General features: G+C 32.3%; 5 protein-coding genes across 5 annotated transcripts; 3 read left to right on the top strand and 2 right to left on the bottom strand.

Annotated features, from left to right (window-relative positions):
- Window positions 1–350: 350 nt before the first annotated feature.
- NKCC (sodium potassium chloride cotransporter) lies at window positions 351–7,392 on the top strand. Its single transcript, XM_070645164.1, has 10 exons — window positions 351–488; window positions 2,242–2,533; window positions 3,825–3,921; window positions 4,026–4,955; window positions 5,014–5,400; window positions 5,484–6,073; window positions 6,140–6,381; window positions 6,441–6,726; window positions 6,782–7,055; window positions 7,116–7,392. Exons 2-10 carry the CDS (start codon window positions 2,358–2,360, stop codon window positions 7,227–7,229), a joined length of 3,096 nt encoding a protein of 1,031 aa, XP_070501265.1. The 5' UTR covers window positions 351–488; window positions 2,242–2,357; the 3' UTR covers window positions 7,230–7,392.
- Window positions 7,258–18,102, bottom strand: LOC139094212 (uncharacterized). Its single transcript, XM_070645188.1, has 14 exons — window positions 17,611–18,102; window positions 17,417–17,552; window positions 17,202–17,335; window positions 16,986–17,137; window positions 15,509–15,967; window positions 14,838–15,448; window positions 14,320–14,777; window positions 9,856–10,068; window positions 9,334–9,794; window positions 9,113–9,276; window positions 8,286–9,054; window positions 8,128–8,226; window positions 8,021–8,065; window positions 7,258–7,963 (listed from the first exon to the last, which is right to left on the bottom strand). The coding sequence occupies exons 1-14, from the start codon at window positions 17,845–17,847 to the stop codon at window positions 7,393–7,395; spliced, it is 4,509 nt and encodes a 1,502-aa protein (XP_070501289.1). The 5' UTR covers window positions 17,848–18,102; the 3' UTR covers window positions 7,258–7,392.
- Caf1-55 (chromatin assembly factor 1 p55 subunit) lies at window positions 10,660–12,481 on the top strand. Its single transcript, XM_070645165.1, has 3 exons — window positions 10,660–10,920; window positions 11,041–11,886; window positions 11,945–12,481. The coding sequence occupies exons 1-3, from the start codon at window positions 10,899–10,901 to the stop codon at window positions 12,367–12,369; spliced, it is 1,293 nt and encodes a 430-aa protein (XP_070501266.1). The 5' UTR covers window positions 10,660–10,898; the 3' UTR covers window positions 12,370–12,481.
- Window positions 12,956–14,176, bottom strand: LOC139094191 (SAP domain-containing ribonucleoprotein). The gene is made up of 3 exons (XM_070645166.1): window positions 14,005–14,176; window positions 13,794–13,931; window positions 12,956–13,732 (listed from the first exon to the last, which is right to left on the bottom strand). The coding sequence occupies exons 1-3, from the start codon at window positions 14,029–14,031 to the stop codon at window positions 13,127–13,129; spliced, it is 771 nt and encodes a 256-aa protein (XP_070501267.1). The 5' UTR covers window positions 14,032–14,176; the 3' UTR covers window positions 12,956–13,126.
- Window positions 18,103–18,354: 252 nt separating the features above from the next.
- RpS18 (ribosomal protein S18) lies at window positions 18,355–19,459 on the top strand. The gene is made up of 3 exons (XM_070645125.1): window positions 18,355–18,408; window positions 18,804–19,003; window positions 19,066–19,459. The coding sequence occupies exons 2-3, from the start codon at window positions 18,815–18,817 to the stop codon at window positions 19,333–19,335; spliced, it is 459 nt and encodes a 152-aa protein (XP_070501226.1). The 5' UTR covers window positions 18,355–18,408; window positions 18,804–18,814; the 3' UTR covers window positions 19,336–19,459.
- Window positions 19,460–19,720: the final 261 nt, after the last annotated feature.

The raw sequence follows: 19,720 nt of genomic DNA, 5'->3' as shown, positions 1-19,720 counted from the left end.
CTTTACTAAAGCTCATAAAACAATTTATTTTGATTTTATTTAGAGGAAAAAGAGCCAAGTCTTGTATGTTTAATAAATTTACACTCATCTACAACCATAATAAATGTAAATGAAAAGTTCAAATATTCAATTGCTAAGTACTCTATATTTTTGCATTAGCTTATCATTGCTGTCTTATAGCTCATACATATTTGAGAAAAAATAAAAAAATATAGAGAAAAACCTTACAACGAAGAGTGTCAATTAGCGAGGAGAATACACGAAGTTTTGTGTTCTTTTGAAAAAGCTATAAAATCCACTGCCAATAAGCGACAATTTTCCACTTAAACGTTAACAATCGTTGATGTCCGTGTCTAGTTGTCGGCTTTTTATTATAGTAAGAATTTAATACTTGATTGAAAAATTCTTAGCATTGATTTATCAGATATCGAATCAGTTGGAAGCTATAGCTTGACTGGTGATGATCTAGTGCTTGTGGATTATTAAGTGTCAGAAAAAAATTGAAATTGAAATATTGAAAATTGTAAATTTTGGATTTTAAAAAACTTACAATTTTAAAGAAAAATTGAAAAAAAAATATTTAAATAAAAATTGAAAAAAATTAGAAAATTGAAAACTTAAAACAAAAACAAATGAAAAAAATATCTACCTAAAAAATGAAATTTTAAATAAATACTTCAAATTTTTAATTAAAAATTTAAATAAAACCTAAAAATTTTAAATAAAAACTCAAATCTTTTGAACAAAAATTAAAAATTCAAAAATTTAAGAAAAATTCAAATTTTTAAAAATAAAAATTACAATTAAAATCGTAAAAATCGAAATCAAAAAAATTGCATTAAAAAATCGTAATTGAAATCATAAAATTCAAAATTATAATTATGATCGTAGGATTTAAATTAAAAATTTCGATCTTTTTTTTACGATCTTAAAATTTTTTGGGATCGAAATTGATTGTAAAATTTTTTTTGTGACTCAATTATGATTAATTTCGAAGAATTAAAAGATTTTAATATTCAAACTGATCTGCAAAATTTTATGCTTTTTCAAAATTCTCATTTTTTTGGCTGTTTTATTTAAAAACAGCGATTTCATATTTTGGTTCAAATATTGAAATTTTTAGTTCCTGAGATCAGATCACATGCTTAAAAAGTCATGATTCGTCGAGAAATGAAATAAAAATATTTTTGGCAGTTCCAGCCAGTTGGACATAGCCAGTTATCAATCAGCCGTTAATTGGAAGATATCGATCATGTTTGATGTAACATGTGTCTATCAATACACAGGATATTTAACGGTTTAAAAGAAAAAGACTAATTTTTAATCACTTCAGTCGGTTCCACCTTTCTGAAATTAAATTGTTTGTCAGAATAAAGTAAATCGTCAAAAAGCAACTTTTCTCGATTTTTGAATAAAAAATTCAAATTTTAAAAGTTCTCTTTAAAAAATCCAAAATTTTCACATTTTTTTCTGATCCTTAATCAATTTTCAACCTTTTACGGAATATAAAATAACAAGCAATTTTAAATAAGCATATCAGTGACAATTAATAATTCAATTAAAAAAATTCCCTGAAGTGATATTTTAATCAATTAAATGAAAATGCCAATAAATTTCTTAATAAATCATTTTTACACCGCTAAACACTTTACTACTCATTTTCACGTCAAATTAAATAACAATCTATTAGTAATGAATTAATAATGAATTTATAAATCGCAATAAAACCTTTGCAAAATCGTTAATTTTAAATTGAAAAAGCTAAATTATAAGATAAGTTACATTTACTTTAAGTGTCAATCAACTCGATTTTGATTTCAATCATTTGAATTTAAGAAGAAAAATCAAAAAAGTGATTTCAAAAAACTTTAAAAAAATTCTAAATTTGCAAAAAAAAAACTTTTTTTAAAAAAAAGTAAAAGTTTGTTAAAATTTCAATATTTCAATAAACATTACTATAATTTTCAAAATATAATCACCCTACAAATTCGAAATACTTAGCATATTTAGCACAAAACTAAGCAATAAATTACAAATATATATATCACTAACTATCACTAATTAAGTTCGTGGGAAAAACAAAATAACAATTTTTTGGTGCAAAAAAAAAAAAAACCAGATCGTGAACTATTTTAAAATTGCTATATTTATTCCGCAGTGCATAACAAAAAATTAAGCTTAAAACCGCAAGTTCATGGTTTATTTTTTAATAATAATAAATATCCAATAATTAATTTGTAGATTGAGTTAATTCTGTGATTGTTCGAGTGATATTGCAATGCAAAATGCAATCAAGAACTAATAATCTGTGAATGCAAGTGAAAAACCAAAAAAAAAATTGTTGAATTTTGAACATTATGGAAAGATTCACGGTTACTCGTGTAAGTAACGGAAATATGAATAATGACAATAATAAACGAGGCACTACAGAAGTGTCTCTCAATGTGAATGACTTAATACACCGAAAAAATTCCCATTCGGTTCCTGTTTCATCAATTGATCGAAGAAAATTCAGTTTTGCTCAATTGACACGGTAAGTTTAGTTAAAAAATTATAAAATTAATATGTTTTAAGTGAAAACAATAAAATTAAAAGCTTTCAAGCTTTTTAAATTGAACCCAAATAGCCTTGAGAATAAGACTCTGAAATTAGGTCGCACGACAAGAAAATATTACGAAAATTTAATTTTTGTTGTAAACAAAATGTTCAGACCTTTCCAATATTTATTTTCTGCTGTATTTTTCATATTTTCTCAAAAGTTTTAATTTTTTATGATTCATTATTTCTCTTAAATCGATTGACAAACCCTAACAGAAAATGAGCATGCTTGCTTAAATTAGCTTGCTTTTGAGTATAGCACAATATTGTCCAAACTATGTTTCGCGACACACCAGTTTACCGCCAAAATACCATGAACCACATGCTGTATTCGGTTGTGCCATGACACAAAATTTTGAGCAACATTGGTATAATCAATCAATATAATTGAGCATGCTCAATTTTGAGATAATACTCATATGCATCTTCTTCGAGTGGACAAAAATACGTTAGAACTAGTCATCAACTGGACATTAACTTGCCACCAACTAGTTATAACGTATTTTTGTCCACTCGGGCTCCTTATCTGCTCGGATAACGTTCCGAGAATTCATATAGCGCATCGATTTTATCCTTTTAACAATAATTCTTAAATCTATATTATGTTTATATGAGCTCAGATATACAGCGCATAATCTGTTTTCAGAGATTGATGTACAGTAGCCATTTAAACAAGTTATAAAGAACAGTAAAGAACCAATTCTTTGAAAAACAACCAAAAGATTTGAATATATTCCTATATTTAGTCGACTCTGATTTTGTATTGAAAAGTCGACTTGATAACTCGGTCGACTTATGATTCGACTTGAGAAAAACCGTTGAGTCTTCAAGTAGACTTTTCCTTTTACTAGTTAAACCGTATCCGGAGTCGACTTCTAGTTCTGCATATTTTCAACTCTTGGTGGCTCATCCAATTACTCCCCCTGACTCCGCCCCTGAACTGAATTATGACTTAATCCAGGATATTAGATCACTTGATCGCTAACTTATGATAACGTATTCTAAGTGTTAAAAATTAAATTCATAATAAGACATGATAACTCGATCATATCCAATTATCAAATGCTTGTGAAAAAAATCTAGTCAATCTTATTAACAGCTTGTTAATTTTTGATTTAATTTAATTCTCAAATCAGTTGTGTGCTTTTTGAGGTTCAAAAACTTACTTAAAAATTTTCCAATATTGAAACATTCTCGATAAAATATTTCGCATTTATATCATTTAGTGAAGCACTTCCACGACTAGATAATTATCGTATATCAAAAAGAGCACTTAAACGTCCATCACTTGGTGAATTACATGGCGATCCCCAGCAAAAAATTGTAAGTACTTTATTGTTTCGTGTATGTAATAAGCATAAAACTATTTATCAAGTGTATTTACACTTAAATCAAAAAAACACGTTGTAAAATTAAGTACTTAATAGGATGAAGCAGAGGGTGATGATCATGCAACGACTGGACATGGACATTTTAAGTTAGGATGGATTCAAGGTGTCTTAATTCCATGCTTACTCAATATTTGGGGTGTTATGCTCTTTTTGCGTCTGTCATGGGTTGTTGGACAAGCTGGAGTCTTAACGACACTCGGAATTATTGGAATATCAACGATTGTATGCCTTATTACTGTATCCTCACTATCAGCTATATCTACAAATGGTGAAGTTAAAGGAGGTGGAATTTACTACATCATATCCAGATCACTTGGACCTGAATTTGGAGCATCTGTCGGTATTGTCTTTGCATTTGCTAATGCGGTTGCGGCTGCTATGAACACAATCGGTTTTTGTGACTCTTTAAATGACCTCCTTAAGAATCATGGATGGAAAATTGTCGATGGTGGCGTTAATGACGTCAGAATTGTTGGAATGGTTGCATTAGTCATCATGATTATCATTTGTGCTGTCGGTATGGAATGGGAAGTAAAAGCACAGAACGTACTAGTCGTGATTATTGTTGGTGCCATTTTTGACTTTTTGATCGGCGCAATGATGGGACCAAGATCAGTTGAAGATACAGCGAAAGGATTTAATGGATTCTCAATGGAAGTGTTGAAATCAAATTTGCAGCCTGACTATAGATTCAGTGAAGGTTTAAATCAAAACTTACTTACCGTATTCGCTATTTACTTCCCATCTGTTACGGGTATTCAAGCTGGTGCTAATATTTGCGGTGATTTGAAGGAACCAGCATCAGCTATTCCAAAGGGAACATTGCTTGCTTTATTGATTTCAACAATTTCTTATGTATGCTTCGCTATTTTCGCTGGTGCTGCTGCAATGAGAGATGGATCTGGAATGATTATGGATGTTGCTAATGGATCCTTCCCATATGAGTTTAACTGCATTGCTAATCATGTAAGTTTGCTGATTTTCAAACCTTATCTTTAAAACATTAATGATAATACCTTTCCAGACATGCGAATATGGACTCCAAAACAGCTATTCAGTTATGCAACTTATGTCTATTTGGGGTGGTCTTATCTATGCTGGATGTTGGGCTGCAACATTAAGTACAGCATTGACAAATCTTCTCTCCGTTCCACGTTTAATTCAAGCATTAGGTGTTGACCGTATCTATCCTGGACTTTTCTTCTTCTCGAAGCCATACGGCAAAAATGGAGAGCCTTACAGAGGATACGTTCTTGTATTTATTGTATCTGCTATTTTCCTCTTAATTGCTGATTTGAATGCTGTTGCACCACTTATTTCAAACTTCTATCTTGCTGCTTATGCACTTATTAACTTCTGTACATTCCATGCCGCCTTTGTTCAGCCACTTGGATGGCGTCCAACGTTCAGAGTAAGTTATAATTTATTCAGTAAATATCAATTTTGTCAACAGATTGGCTTATTTATAAACTTTATATTTTCTCTATCACTTAGTTTTATAATAAATGGTTAAGCTTGTTTGGATGTATGCTGTGTGTTGTCATCATGTTCTTACTGTCTTGGTTCTTTTCACTCATCACATTTATCATCATATTCCTACTGTATTTGCTTGTTATGTATCGTAAACCAGATGTTAATTGGGGAAGCAGTACACAAGAGCAAACTTATAAGACAGCATTGTCAGCTGCTCTTCGATTACAGCGTGTTAGTGACCATATTAAGAATTATCATCCACAAGTTTTGGTCCTTGCTGGAAGTCCACATGTTCGTCCACCATTGGTTGATTTGGCACATTTGATCACGAAGAATCATTCATTGATGATTGTCGGTGACGTTGTCAGGGAAAAGATTTCATATCGTCGTCGTAATGAGATGATCAATGATGCACAGAAATGGTTGGATGCAAGAAAGATCAAAGGATTTTATAATCTTGTTGACAGTGCTGTATTTGAGGATGGTGTTCGATCTTTGGTTCAAGCTAGTGGTTTCGGTAAATTACAAGTCAATATCGTCCTTATGGGATACAAGGCTGATTGGAGAACATCTAGTCCTGAAGATTTACAGACATACTTTAATAGCTTGCAGTAAGTATTGATAATGATCAATATGTTGATGACTTTTCACTGATTTGTGATTAATTAATTTTACAGCACCGCATTCAATTGCCGTTCAGCCGTTGCATTATTGAGTCTCCCATCAGGAATCGACTTCTCACAATACGTACCACAATATAAGGAAAGCAACAACTTCCTTCATAGTACATCCGTCAACTTCTCAACTGATGTTGAAGCATCGCCAGAAGTCAAGACCACAAGATTCATGCATGTCGATTCTAATTTGAATTTGGAAGGAATGGTTTCAAGCACATCATCTATTAATACTCCACAAAGAGGTATGACATAAGATCTTTATTAGCTATGCTTATGTATTTAACAAATATATCCCTTCCAGCTCCCTTACCTAACCTCCAAAAGCAACAAAGTCAAATGTCATCAAGCGAGATTAACTACGCAACACAAGGTGGAACTAAAATTCCTAAAGATGTTATGGATGCCATGAATGTTTTCAATGTTAAGCAACAGAAAGGAACTATTGATGTATGGTGGCTTTATGATGACGGTGGTCTGACTATGCTTTTACCTTACATAATCTCAACGCGCTCAAACTGGACCAACTGTAAAATTAGAGTATTTGCACTTTCAAGTAGACAGCACGAATTGGAAGTTGAGGAACGAAAGTAAGTTTAGGGATTAATATATTTGCAAATTACTAATATCCATCTCATCTTCCAGTATGGCAAATCTCCTAGCAAAACTTCGTATTGACTACTCATCCTTGACAATGCTTCAAGGAATCACTGAACGACCAAAGGAAGATACAATAAGAATGCATCAAAATTTACTTAATGGATTTTATGAAGGCCAAAATGAACATAATACAGTTTCAATGACAGAACTTAAGCAACTTGAGGATAAGACCTATAGACATCTTAGATTACGTGAAATGTTGAATCAACATTCCAGTCAAGCATCGTTGATTGTCATGTCATTGCCAATGCCTCGTCAGGTAATCAAAATCTCATTAATAGTTGAGAATAGTTTAAGTAAATATTGAATTATTTAACAGGGAACTGTATCAGCACCGCTTTACATGTCCTGGCTTGAAATGCTCACATCAGATATGCCGCCTATATTGCTTGTTAGAGGAAATCAAACATCAGTACTTACATTCTATTCCTAAATATTAGATTTAATGTAGACATAGAAACTTGTTTTTCTTGAATTGTACGTCTTGAATATTATTAGTTGAACTTAGTTTTTATTTCTTCTGCTCATGCTGAGTCTTACTCCTTTATAATTAAAAATATTGTTATCAAAAAAGCAATAAAAACTTATAAACTTAATCATGCTGTTATTTCTGGAGTGAATGTATCTCGAGGTGGTGGTGTATATAGTTCCGGTGTCTTTCCTTTTGTCCTGTCACCTGATTGCTGATTATTTTGATCACTTTGTGGACTTTCAATACCATTTGCCTCTTTTTCCATTCGTCTCTCAATTTCTTCAGCTTCAACCTCAAGCTGCTTTTCCATTTCTTTCATTTTCCGTTCCTCGGCTTCTTGCTGCTCTCTTAATTTCTGCTGGACATGCCGTTGAATCTCACGAGCACTTTTTAACAATTTATTTGTTTCTATTCCACCTTTTTCTCTTGACGGTGACGCTTCACGTGACCAAGTTCGTCGCTTCTTTCGTTTATGATTATCATTATCGGATGACCATCCGGAACCAGATCTTGAACGTGAACGTGAATTATTTTGTCTAGTTGGTGGCGTTTTCTTGACATTGCCATCTCTTAATGTTGTGACTAATCTTGATTTTGATGTGCTACGTTGACGACGTGAGGATTTTGAACGAGACCGAGATCGTGAGGAATGAGATCTTGAACGTCTGTGATTCGAGCGTGAGCGACTTGAACGGCTAATGATAAAAATTGAAATTAGATAAATGAGATTAAATTGAATTTTCATGACTTACCTTCGACTTCTCGAGTATGATCGTCGACGACGTGATCTAGTACGACTGAATAGGTGATAGTGAATGTTAATATTTGAATGCTAAGCTGTTTATCGATTGAAATTTACCTTTTGCTTCTTGAATATGATCTACGACGTGGTGATCTTGAGTATGAACGTCTATCATCATGTTCATTATAATAGTCATCATCGTTTCGTCGATGATATCTAACAGAATGTATTATCCAATGTATTAAGCTACAAATTAAATTATTATCATCACATACCTGCTGCTTTCATTGTTATAATACCCACGTCCTCGACCCCGTCCGCGTCTTGGGTAATTTCCACGATAATTAGGATTGAAATATGGTCGCATTGGTGCCATTCCAGGGAAAAATGGTGTATACATATATTGAGCTGGAAACCACTCACCTGTATCAGGATTGGGCATCCATCCCGATGAATACATGTTATTAGGAACGGGCCTTAATGATGATGATTTTGAACGACTTTTATGATTGCTTGATTCATCTTCAGATGAACTTGAACTTGCTGAACTAGATGCTGACGAGTCACGATGTTTCTTTGATTTCTTTCTACTTTCATTGGAACTAACACTACTAGCACTTTGTGATCCGTCATCATCACTTTTTGAACTTTTCTTTGACTTTTTACTTCTCAATTTATTGCGTAGATCAAAACCTTTAAAATCTTTAGTTGGACCGTCAACATCATCTGCTGGAAACTTTGATTTGATTCGATCAAAAAGTGCTTCCAGCAGACGAATACTTTCCATTTTACGTTGAGCTTTTAAAAGCTTCTTCTGTTCCTTGATGATTTTCTTTGTTAAATCGCTGCTCTCAGATTCTGTAATTTTTTTGATGTTTTTCTGTTTTCGTCTTTCCTCGCGCTGCTTTCGACGTTCTGCCTGAATTTGCTTGCGAACTTCTTCTTTTTGCTTTTCCTTTTCTCGTTTTTCTTGCTCGGCGCGCAATTTTTTTTCTTCTTCTTCAGCTTTTTGTCGATCTTTTTCCATAAATCTTTCACGAATTACTGAATTAAATTTTATCATTAATTTATTGTAAACAAGTGTAACTTATAGGGCATTTACCTTTTCGTCTCTTAATGCTGACATCGCTTAAATGCTTAGTCTTATCAAAATTGACTTCTATATTGACAGCGACTAATTTATCCTTATCTTTTCGCACTAACTTCATTGCTCTGAACTCATCCATACACCTGACAAATGATGCGTATTCAGCGAACTGGACGTATCTGAAGGAAGTAATAATCACTTATAATCCAGTAAACAGTATATCAAGTCATTCTTACCCTTCAAAATATGTTTCATTGTCATAAGCAAAGTTTTTGAGTCCTGTTAGGCCTGACTTCATTTGATCACGGTAAGGATCACATATTGGAATATCCACTGTCCTTACTTCACCAAATTTCTCAAAGATTCTCTTAAATAAGACTTCGCTTGGCTTAACTTGATCATCATTTTCATGATGTCTTGGACAAAACCATCGAATTGGGAGATTAGATATGTAGATTGTGTCTGGTCGTTCGCCTGCATGCATTTCATCCATATTTTTGGCATCACGAAAGAATGAATCCCAATCATGTTTTGTTGGAAATGCACTTCTGGACTCAAATGATCGAACTTTAACATATTCTGTAAATCCAGTGAGTTTAATTTGTCTGCCATCAAGTCGTGCGATGACATGCTTTATCTTATGACGATCATCCAGTTCGGCATCAAATCGAAGGAGCTCTAGAGTTGTTTTTGATACCTAAATTGGAGTTCCATTGATTAATTTACAGTTATTTGATTCCTTAAGTTGTGTTCCTTACCTTGAGCAATGAAAATGTATCCGGAAGAATCATTTGACGAAGCTTATCCATGACTTCGAAATTACTTATTGTCTTTCCAGTCACATTGGCAGGAAGATTGATGGATATTGTCAAGTTGGCCAATGGTTTAAGATACAGTTGAAGTGGAGCATACAATAATTGTAGATCGGAATCATTCTGGATTGTTTGCATATTCATGTTGAACGTCGATTTTTATTTTCATTTATTTTACACAATTTAATCACACATTAATTAATTATTCAATGATATTTCGATATTTTTTGAGAAAAAAAAAATTTAAAGGAAAAAAATTTTTAGTTGAGATTAAAAACCTGAAAAAGAAACCCTAAGAGACCCTATGAAAATGACCTAGTTATGTTAATTGAGCGCTTAATGCACCCAACTACAAGAAAATACACAATTTTATCCGCGAAACGCGATTTTAAATAGACTATTTAAATGAATTAAAAATTCTCTGGCAAATATTTTCACTGTTTCTTATTGTTTGTGTTTAATTTATGTAATAGTGTGCGTGTGCAATTTATGAATGTGGGTGAATTTTAAAACATTTGAAATTATTTTGACCGTTGTTGATTGAAAAACTGTAAACTTGATTTATTTGAGAATAATCTGTAATGAAATGAAATTTAATAAACTTTTTGTTGCTTAAATTTCAAATAAACTAAGGAAAATTGAGAAAAAAGCAATTTTGTTGTTTCTATCGAGATCCAAAAATAACGGTCACCAAAAATTCAAAAGTTTGCTTCAAAATTCATAAATCATAAAACTTGCCCGCAATGTTGCATAGCTAGACGCCGCAAAGCCGAGTAGTAAGACGCCGGGATTAATTTAAGCAAATTAACTGGTTTAACGAGGAGTAAAACGTCTAGAATTTATTGAAGTAAGTTAATTATTGTAATCATAAGGATAGTAAGAAGAAAAAGTGATTAAAAACCGTTAAAAAAGTGGAAAAAGTAAATAAAACTTTTTCAAGCTAAACACAAATTTGCGCCAATTGAAAAAGTTGTTTAAAAAAATCAAAAATGGGCGAAAGAGCAGAAGTTGGTAAGTTAAATTAACTAAAAACATAATATTATCTCATATAAAGTAACATAAAACATATTTATAATGTTATGAAATAGAAATAAAGGTTAATAATGTAAATATTCTTTAATTAAACTATAGCTGAACCTTTTGATAACGATGCAGTAGAGGAACGTGTTATCAATGAAGAATACAAGATATGGAAGAAGAATACACCATTTCTTTATGATTTGGTCATGACCCACGCATTAGAATGGCCATCATTGACAGCTCAGTGGCTTCCAGACGTTACAAAACCGGAAGCAAAAGATTATACAGTACATCGATTAATTCTCGGAACACACACATCCGATGAACAAAACCACCTACTTATTGCAAGCGTTCAATTACCAAATGAAGATTTCCAGTTTGATGCAAGTCATTATGACAACGAAAAGGGTGAATTTGGTGGATTTGGAAGTGTATCGGGAAAGATTGAGATTGAAATTAAGATTAATCACGAAGGAGAAGTAAATCGTGCACGTTTTATGCCTCAAAATCCTTGCGTAATTGCCACTAAAACACCATCATCAGATGTTTTAGTCTTTGATTATACAAAACATCCTAGCAAACCTGAACCATCGGGTGAATGTCATCCAGATTTACGTTTAAGAGGACATCAAAAGGAAGGATATGGATTATCATGGAATCCAAATCTTAATGGCTATTTATTATCTGCAAGTGATGATCATACAATTTGTTTATGGGATATTAATGCTACACCTAAAGAATATCGCATTATTGATGCAAAGAATATCTTTACTGGACATACAGCTGTTGTTGAGGATGTTGCATGGCATTTATTACATGAATCTCTCTTCGGTTCCGTTGCTGATGATCAAAAACTTATGATTTGGGATACACGAGTTAATAATACCACAAAACCATCACACACTGTCGATGCTCATACCGCAGAAGTCAATTGTTTGAGCTTTAATCCATATTCAGGTAAATTTAACTAATTTTTTGTAAGATTTTCATAAACTAATGAGATTTTCCCATTTAGAATTCATTTTGGCTACTGGATCTGCCGATAAGACTGTTGCTCTTTGGGATTTACGTAACTTGAAGCTTAAATTGCACTCATTTGAGTCGCATAAAGACGAAATTTTCCAAGTTCAATGGTCACCACATAATGAAACAATTTTGGCTAGCAGCGGAACTGATCGTCGTCTTCATGTATGGGATTTATCAAAGATTGGTGAAGAACAAACAGCTGAAGATGCAGAAGATGGACCACCAGAGCTATTATTCATTCACGGTGGACATACAGCAAAGATTTCAGACTTCTCATGGAATCCTAATGAACCATGGGTGATTTGTTCAGTATCAGAAGATAATATAATGCAAGTATGGCAAATGGCTGAGAATATTTATAATGATGAAGAGCCCGAAGCAGCAGCAAATGAAATTGAAGGAGCAAATGCTTAAGAAGAACATTTCCAACATTATTAATTTCTTTTTTTATTATTATAAGTTCACAATTTTTCTTTCTTTCATTACTATTCTAAAATAAAGTAAATTTCGAGTGAATAACGGGCAATTCTCTAGACTTATTTTGAATATATACTTTTTTCTTCCTAATGTCTAACTACAAATATATTTTTCATACAAATTAACTTTAGATACGTAATAATAAATCCAAAAAATTATTTATTTGTGCTCGAATGCTCAATTTTTGTTAATTTACGGCGAGATTTTGATTTGTTGTGTCTAACTGTCATGAAATATTTGAATTTTATGTAATTTTCGTTTTTGAAAAATCGTAACGGTCATTGAAATTTTAAAAAATATGGCCGTTATTTTGAAAAATTCCAAAAATAACGGTCAAATTATTTTGAAAATTGTCCAAAAATATTTTTGAAATCCAAATGACCGTTATTTTTGGATCAATTCAACTAAGCATTAATTCTAATCAATCAAGCTGTAATTAATAAAAATTGTGCAACTCAAAGAATTTTTCACATCTAGAGAACTGCCTGCTCAGCACAGAAACATCATAAAACACAAAAAGCTATTGTTTTTATCAATTTTATTATTTTAATGTTTTCTCATTTTTCATGAATAATACATAAATGATTAATTAGATATCATAGAAATTTTTACATCGTTTCTATCTCACCTCACATGTTTAATGACAAAAAAAGAAAAAAAGACTTGGTAAAAAAAGATCCATAAGAAAATTAATTTATGCTGTTTGCTTAAATCGTTCTAATCGTAATCGAGCCTTTTCAGCATATTCATCGCTCGTCTTTCCTGGTGCCGTAATTGTAACTTTGCCTTCAGATCCAAATCGTTCCTTTCGTTTATTCAATTTGTCTTCAAGTTCTACCTTTTTAGCTGTAACTGAAATGGCTCCAAATCGTTCTGCTCGCTTCTGTAAGACATCTGTTGTCGTACTATTGCTTACTGATACGGTTGATGAGCTTGTAGGTGCTGATATTCCGAAACGTGCTGCACGAGCCTCTAATTTTGCGGATGGCGGTGCGGAATTAACTGTTACTGATGAATTGGCACCGAACTTTTTGGCACGCATTTCCAATCTATCTTTTGCTGACAATTCTGATATTTTAACCACCTTTTTATCTGGTTCTGATACATCATTCTTGTCAGACACTGTTGAATCTGTCTTTTCTTCTGGAAAAACTGGCGTTTCTATGCAAACATTTCGTTTTAATGATATTTTTTTCGGTGGTGGTGCCGATTCCGGTGTAGATGATTTTGATGAATCTGGTGATTTCAAAAGATCATTTGTTGAATCCAAAAGTGATTTTTCCTCGCTTTCTAAATCATCCTAAAATAGAATCAATAGCTATAAATCATCGATTTTAATTCAATAAATTAAAATATCTTACATCATTTAGTAATTCATCCTCAAATTTCGGATCGATTACTGAATCTGAATTAGATGCAGTCAAACGATCAATAAGTTCCTGCTTGTTGCCGGTTGTATTTAATCCTTTGGCTTTTAGAGCTTCTCTTAGCTCAGATACCTTTGAAAAATTTAAAAATAAACAAATCCAGGTTAACAAAAGTTATAAATGAAAAATTTTCACAAAATCTCACCTTCATTTTACTCAAATCCTGGTCCATTCTATGAATTATGGTTTATTCTGTACGGTTATTTAGTTTTAACTAATTAAAACAATGAATTGATTGAGTTATTTATTCAATATTCTCCAGATTTGTTAGCTTCAAAACTTTTTTGTTTTTAGGGGTGCGCAACTACTCAGGTATTTTAAAATTTACAAACTATTTTTGACCGTTAAAAATAAACAAAAAAAATCTTCATTTTCTTTTTCTTTCTTTTGAGCTTTAATAGAATAATTAAATGTGTATCATACATTTGCCATATATATAAACTAATTTAGAACATAATTAACGCTTTGACGACCATCGACTGCCTTGTCTTCGCCCCTCACGAGTTCTTTGTGTTGGCTTTTGATTATTCGCATTATTATTAAAGGCTCCATTATTACTATTATTATTAAATCCTGAATTATTATCCCATACAGTTGGAGATTTCTGTGCTGATTGGTCTGGAAAATTTGCATTTGCCGGCGGAGGTACATTAATATTAAGTAATGATGGAATTCCACCACTATTACTATTATCATTATCATAATTGTTATCAAAGTCAACGTCGGCACGAAATTTCTTAGCTTGAGGTTCAAAATCATCACCGTCTAGTCTATCATTTGCACTGTCTTGATTAGAATTTCCATTGCTATTGTCATCATATGACGATGATTCGTTCATCTCTTCTATGTCTCCTGAATTGAGATATTTGTAAAGAGTTTCATTGCCATCCATAATGGCTTTAAACAGTCTAGTTCCAGCTATAAATGAATTTAAGCATGTTAATATCATACATATACAGCATATCTCTAAATACTTACGTTTAACATCAATTTCCTTTCCAAAAATAATTACTTTATTTGGACGTGACTCGTCAATTCTCAGCACGCCTGGAAGCCGTTCCATAACACTCATTAGGACAGTCTGTGCAGTCTTTAGAATATCAAATGGCTCATTTTGACGCCCATAAGGTTTTTCTGCCTTTGACTCGACATTCCATTGTTCCTGGAAATTTTTTGGTATGGGCTTAATAAAAGGCTTTTTAGCTGGTGCTTCAAGATCCAATCCAGGAATAATTCCAACATCAGCAGAATCAGTACTTCCATTATTTGCTGTACTTTCTTCTTGCTGTGGTGGCTGTAACATTTCGGGTATCTGTTCGTCATTATATTCTTCATCATTGTATTTTATGTCCATTCCTGGAATAACTGTATGTTCATCCATCTCATAGTCTTCTAGACCTGCAAGACTTGCAGGTAATGTATTCAAATTATATTTATCTCTCATTTGATCTCCTGGACGATTTCTAGTCCAAAATTTGACAGTATGGTCGTTTGATCCTGAACATAAAATATGACCGCATGGATGCCATGCTAATGTCCATACAATACTCTCATGCGCTGCCTCAATTCCGCCAATTTCTTTGTCAGTACTAAAATTAATAATTTAAATTAAATAATAAGCTATAGAAGCTATAAAGCATGCAACTTACCCAACATTCCAGAATAAAATTTGTCCATCGGAACCGCCCGAAACGAAAAGTCCTTCATGAATTGGATTCCAACAAACAGCACTTGCCTCCTTTTTATGTCCACGGAACGTCTGCATATCTTCCTTTAAATTCCTCAAATCAAAAAGTTTAAGGAGGTGATCACGTGAAGCTGTAATAAGCCAATTTCCATTGTCATTCCATTTTAAGTCCATAACAGTTGATTTGTGAGCATGAAGTGTACTCAATGCTTGACCACTCTTTGGATCCCATAACTTAATTGGCTGTTGATTGTCCTTACTTCCGGATATAACAAGTGACTTTTGTGGATGCCAATGAACACATTTTACATCAGCACCATGTCCTCTCATGACACGCTCCTCTTGACATCGTAGAAAATCAAATATACGTACAGTTCCGTCGTCGCTGCAGCTCGCAAATTTTGTATCAGTTGGACAAAAGCTGTTATGAGCATGGGAAAAGAAAATAATTTTATGTGTTTTTTTTTTGATGCACTGATGAGATTTATTTGTGGATATATTTTTATTTTTTTTTGGGGATATTCTACATTAGTTTTCATTTCTCTTTATTTATTTATTTAAAAATTGTCATGATAAAGGTCATTTGAAGTGGAAATTCGTGGTGTAACCGATCAGTAATTATTTCATTTGTAACGGCTCTTTTTAATTTGAATTTTATGTACAAGTTCGTCAAATGTTCGTTAAGTTTTGAAAATTTAACGTTTTTTCCAACATTTGAAATTTGATAAAATTCGTTAAATTTTCCAAATTTAAATTTTTGACAAAAAAATTCGTTAAATATTCGTTAAGTTATAAATATTTGAAAATTTAACGGTTTTCTGAATTTGACGAAATTTGTCGAATCTTCTTTAAGTTTGGATTTTTGGGGAACTTAATAATTCTGTCGTTATTCATTAAACATCCAGTGAGCATATAATCGCACAGAAAAATGTCCTTGATATGTAAAAGATTGACGCAAATATTTTATTTAAAATTCTTTCTATCATCTCCAGCTAGGTCGGTAAATAAGAAAAGTGATCCAATGAAAAGACTTTGGAATTTCTTTCAGCAAATAATATCCAAAAATTTATTCACAGAATTTCTAGATATTTTGACAAATGCAAATTTTTTTAATATGCACAATATTTTTCACTGTTTTTATATTTCAATTATAAGTTATGGACGTAGTCTTTATTTTGTTTCATCATTATTTATCACAGTAAAAATTATCACAGAATCAAAATATTTATTTTTAAAATAAATTGCGTCGTTAAGATCCTTATTTTTAAATCTTTATTAATCTGGATCTTTATGGAGACTAGTTATGGTCATTAAAAAAATCTTTATTTAGAAAAATTTGTGATATTCTTTGAGATCTTTTTGGGGGGATTCATAATTAGGGAAAGTTTCTCTTTATTTGTCAAAAATATGTAAAATTAAACAAAAATCTTTGGATCTACCTTATTCCTCTAATAGGCTCCTTGTGTGCTTGAAACTGTTTCACGTTATTCATGTTAGACTGCCAGTATTTCACGAAACCGTTGTGATCGCCAGTCACCATCCAGTTGTCGTTGTGTGACCAAACCATAGATCTAACTGATGTACTGTGTGCCTGTTGAAGGAACAGCCATAAAATAACATTAATCATAATAATCGATTGACTTTAATTAACGTACTTGTAAAATTGTTTCAAAATTAAATGTTAAGCCATTCCACAATGTAAATTCACCCGAACTTGCGCCTGTAATCAATCTTCTTCCTTCTGGCGTCCATGCAACAGTAAATACTGGACACCTCATCTTGTTCGTAGCTGTAAAATTAATATTATGTTATTTCTAGTCCAGAATATTGAAATGAGCAGCCTTTAAGATCCAGTGACCAGCTAATTTACCTGTCTTAACGAATCTTGTGGTTATTGAGTTAGTTGGATTATCCAAGTAACTCGATGGTGGCAACAGATCAGGAATGTATGTGTTTTCTGGCTGCAATGCTCTTCGGTCTCTGTGATCTCGCTGCCAAATTCGATTCTGCAATGATTCAACATATTTGAACTGTAAATTATATGAAAATAAGAAGCAAAATTACCTCTAATGCTTTTATGATTGATGCATTATAATCAACAGTCTTTCTCATCACACTTTTTCGTAATCTCTTGCCATCAAAGTCATCCTGAACTTGCATTCCATGTTTATATGACTTGTAGAAAGGTTTATGATGATGATAATTTGGATGAAATGGTCTTGGCTGGAAATTTGGTTGATGAAATGGTGGTGGTTGAAATGTTGGTGGCGGCATAGACATTTCTGGTGGTGGAAAATCCATTTTATGTATTGTTTAATTTACTTTCCTGAAAATTTTTCTTTATTCTGGATCTTTTGTTTTAGATATTTTTTAACCGCAATGCGTCCCACTTTAAAAACTCTATTTAAATCACATTCACGATACTTATTAATAATATAAACAGTTTATTATGGTGTACTAGAATGTATATTCTATGTTTAAAATATTTTAAATCATTATTGATGAGCTTTTCTAGTGAAATTAACAAAATTAAAATAATTTTCAATAAAAACTGATTTGCGATTTATTTTGACAAATTTGAATTTTTGACAACCGTTGATTTTTTTTGAACAAAGTATTCCATGAGAAAATGGTGAAACTTTCAAAAATTTCTAGACAAAAATTTGCTCACATTTAGATAGTTTAACTAACTTCATTCAACTTTATATGATTATTTACATCCTTAGATGCTGATAAATGATTGAAAAAGAGGTCAAAATACATAGTCGATAACGGTCATATGAATTTTTGAAAAACACTTGAGTGCGTTCAGTGAAAAAATTCTTTCTTTTCCTCTAAATATTTCTAGCAAACGTGCAGAAAGTGAGTGAAAATAATTAAATTTTACGGTCAAACAAGGATTCAAGTTGCTGAATCTATCGTGGACATCCAGATAAGATACCTACAAATGCTATCCACATTAGTTTCCGCCGTAAAACAGGCTGAATTAGTGATAAAATTAATAACTTGATCTCTCGTCAACAAAAAATTGTGTAAAGCATAATTACATATTTTATGCAAATTCTGAGTCCTGCTAAGCAAATATAATTCATGCTTATTGAAGGAACATCAAGTTTTAATAAGCCGAACAACATAAAAGTTGATAAATGTTAATTAAATTTTGTGGATAAATATTTTTAGGTTAAATCTTCTCTGGATGTTAATTTCTCAACCAGTAAAACATCAATATTAATCATGTCATTTCTTCTCTATTTTAGAATATTTTAAGATGTCTCTCGTCATACCAGAAAAGTTTCAGCATATTTTGCGTATCATGAGTACCAACATTGATGGTAAACGCAAGGTACCAATTGCAATGACAGCAATCAAGGGTGTTGGACGTCGTTACTCTCATGTCGTTCTCAGAAAAGCCGATGTCGACACAGACAAACGCGCTGGTGAATGCACAGAAGAAGAGGTAAGAAAATGAGTCAAGTGATATTTGAGCATTAAAGGAACTAATGAATGTCCAATTTACAGGTCGAAAAAATCGTCACAATCATTTCCAATCCACGTCAATACAAAATCCCAGATTGGTTCCTTAACAGACAAAAGGATATCATCGATGGTAAATATTCACAATTGACATCCTCATTAGTCGACTCAAAATTGCGTGAAGATTTGGAACGTCTTAAGAAGATTCGTGCTCATCGTGGTATGCGTCATTATTGGGGACTCCGTGTTCGTGGTCAACACACAAAGACAACTGGACGTCGTGGACGTACTGTTGGTGTGTCGAAGAAGAAGTAAACATTCTTACATGCTATATGTGCATTATCAATATCAATGCACTGTTTTTGTATAATGCATAATGTCTGCATTAACTTGAAATTTAAGAAAAATACAAAAAAATCCAGAAAAAAACAAAAAAAAAGTTTTTAGTTCCTTTAAAAGTTTCAGTGACGTCATTTCGCATCCTAGAAATCGGTCTGCAACATCAAACCAGTCTGCAAATATTCACGTGTCCGTTCATCCACAGAGAAGAATTTATATCAATAATTGCGTGTGTTTTTGGATGCCTTGCTAATAGCAACATTGAATAAATTAAGATGATTATTATATTTTTTTTTGAAAAAAATCCAGTTTGTCCGGAATGAATGGAACAATACTTATATTTTTCTACAAATATTGGCAG

This window comes from Chironomus tepperi, unplaced genomic scaffold (assembly GCF_022539635.2).
Source record: "Chironomus tepperi strain 1889 unplaced genomic scaffold, CSIRO-AGI_Ctep_v1 contig_351, whole genome shotgun sequence".
Taxonomy (NCBI): domain Eukaryota; kingdom Metazoa; phylum Arthropoda; class Insecta; order Diptera; family Chironomidae; genus Chironomus; species Chironomus tepperi.
This window is presented reverse-complemented; position numbering and strand designations above follow the sequence as displayed.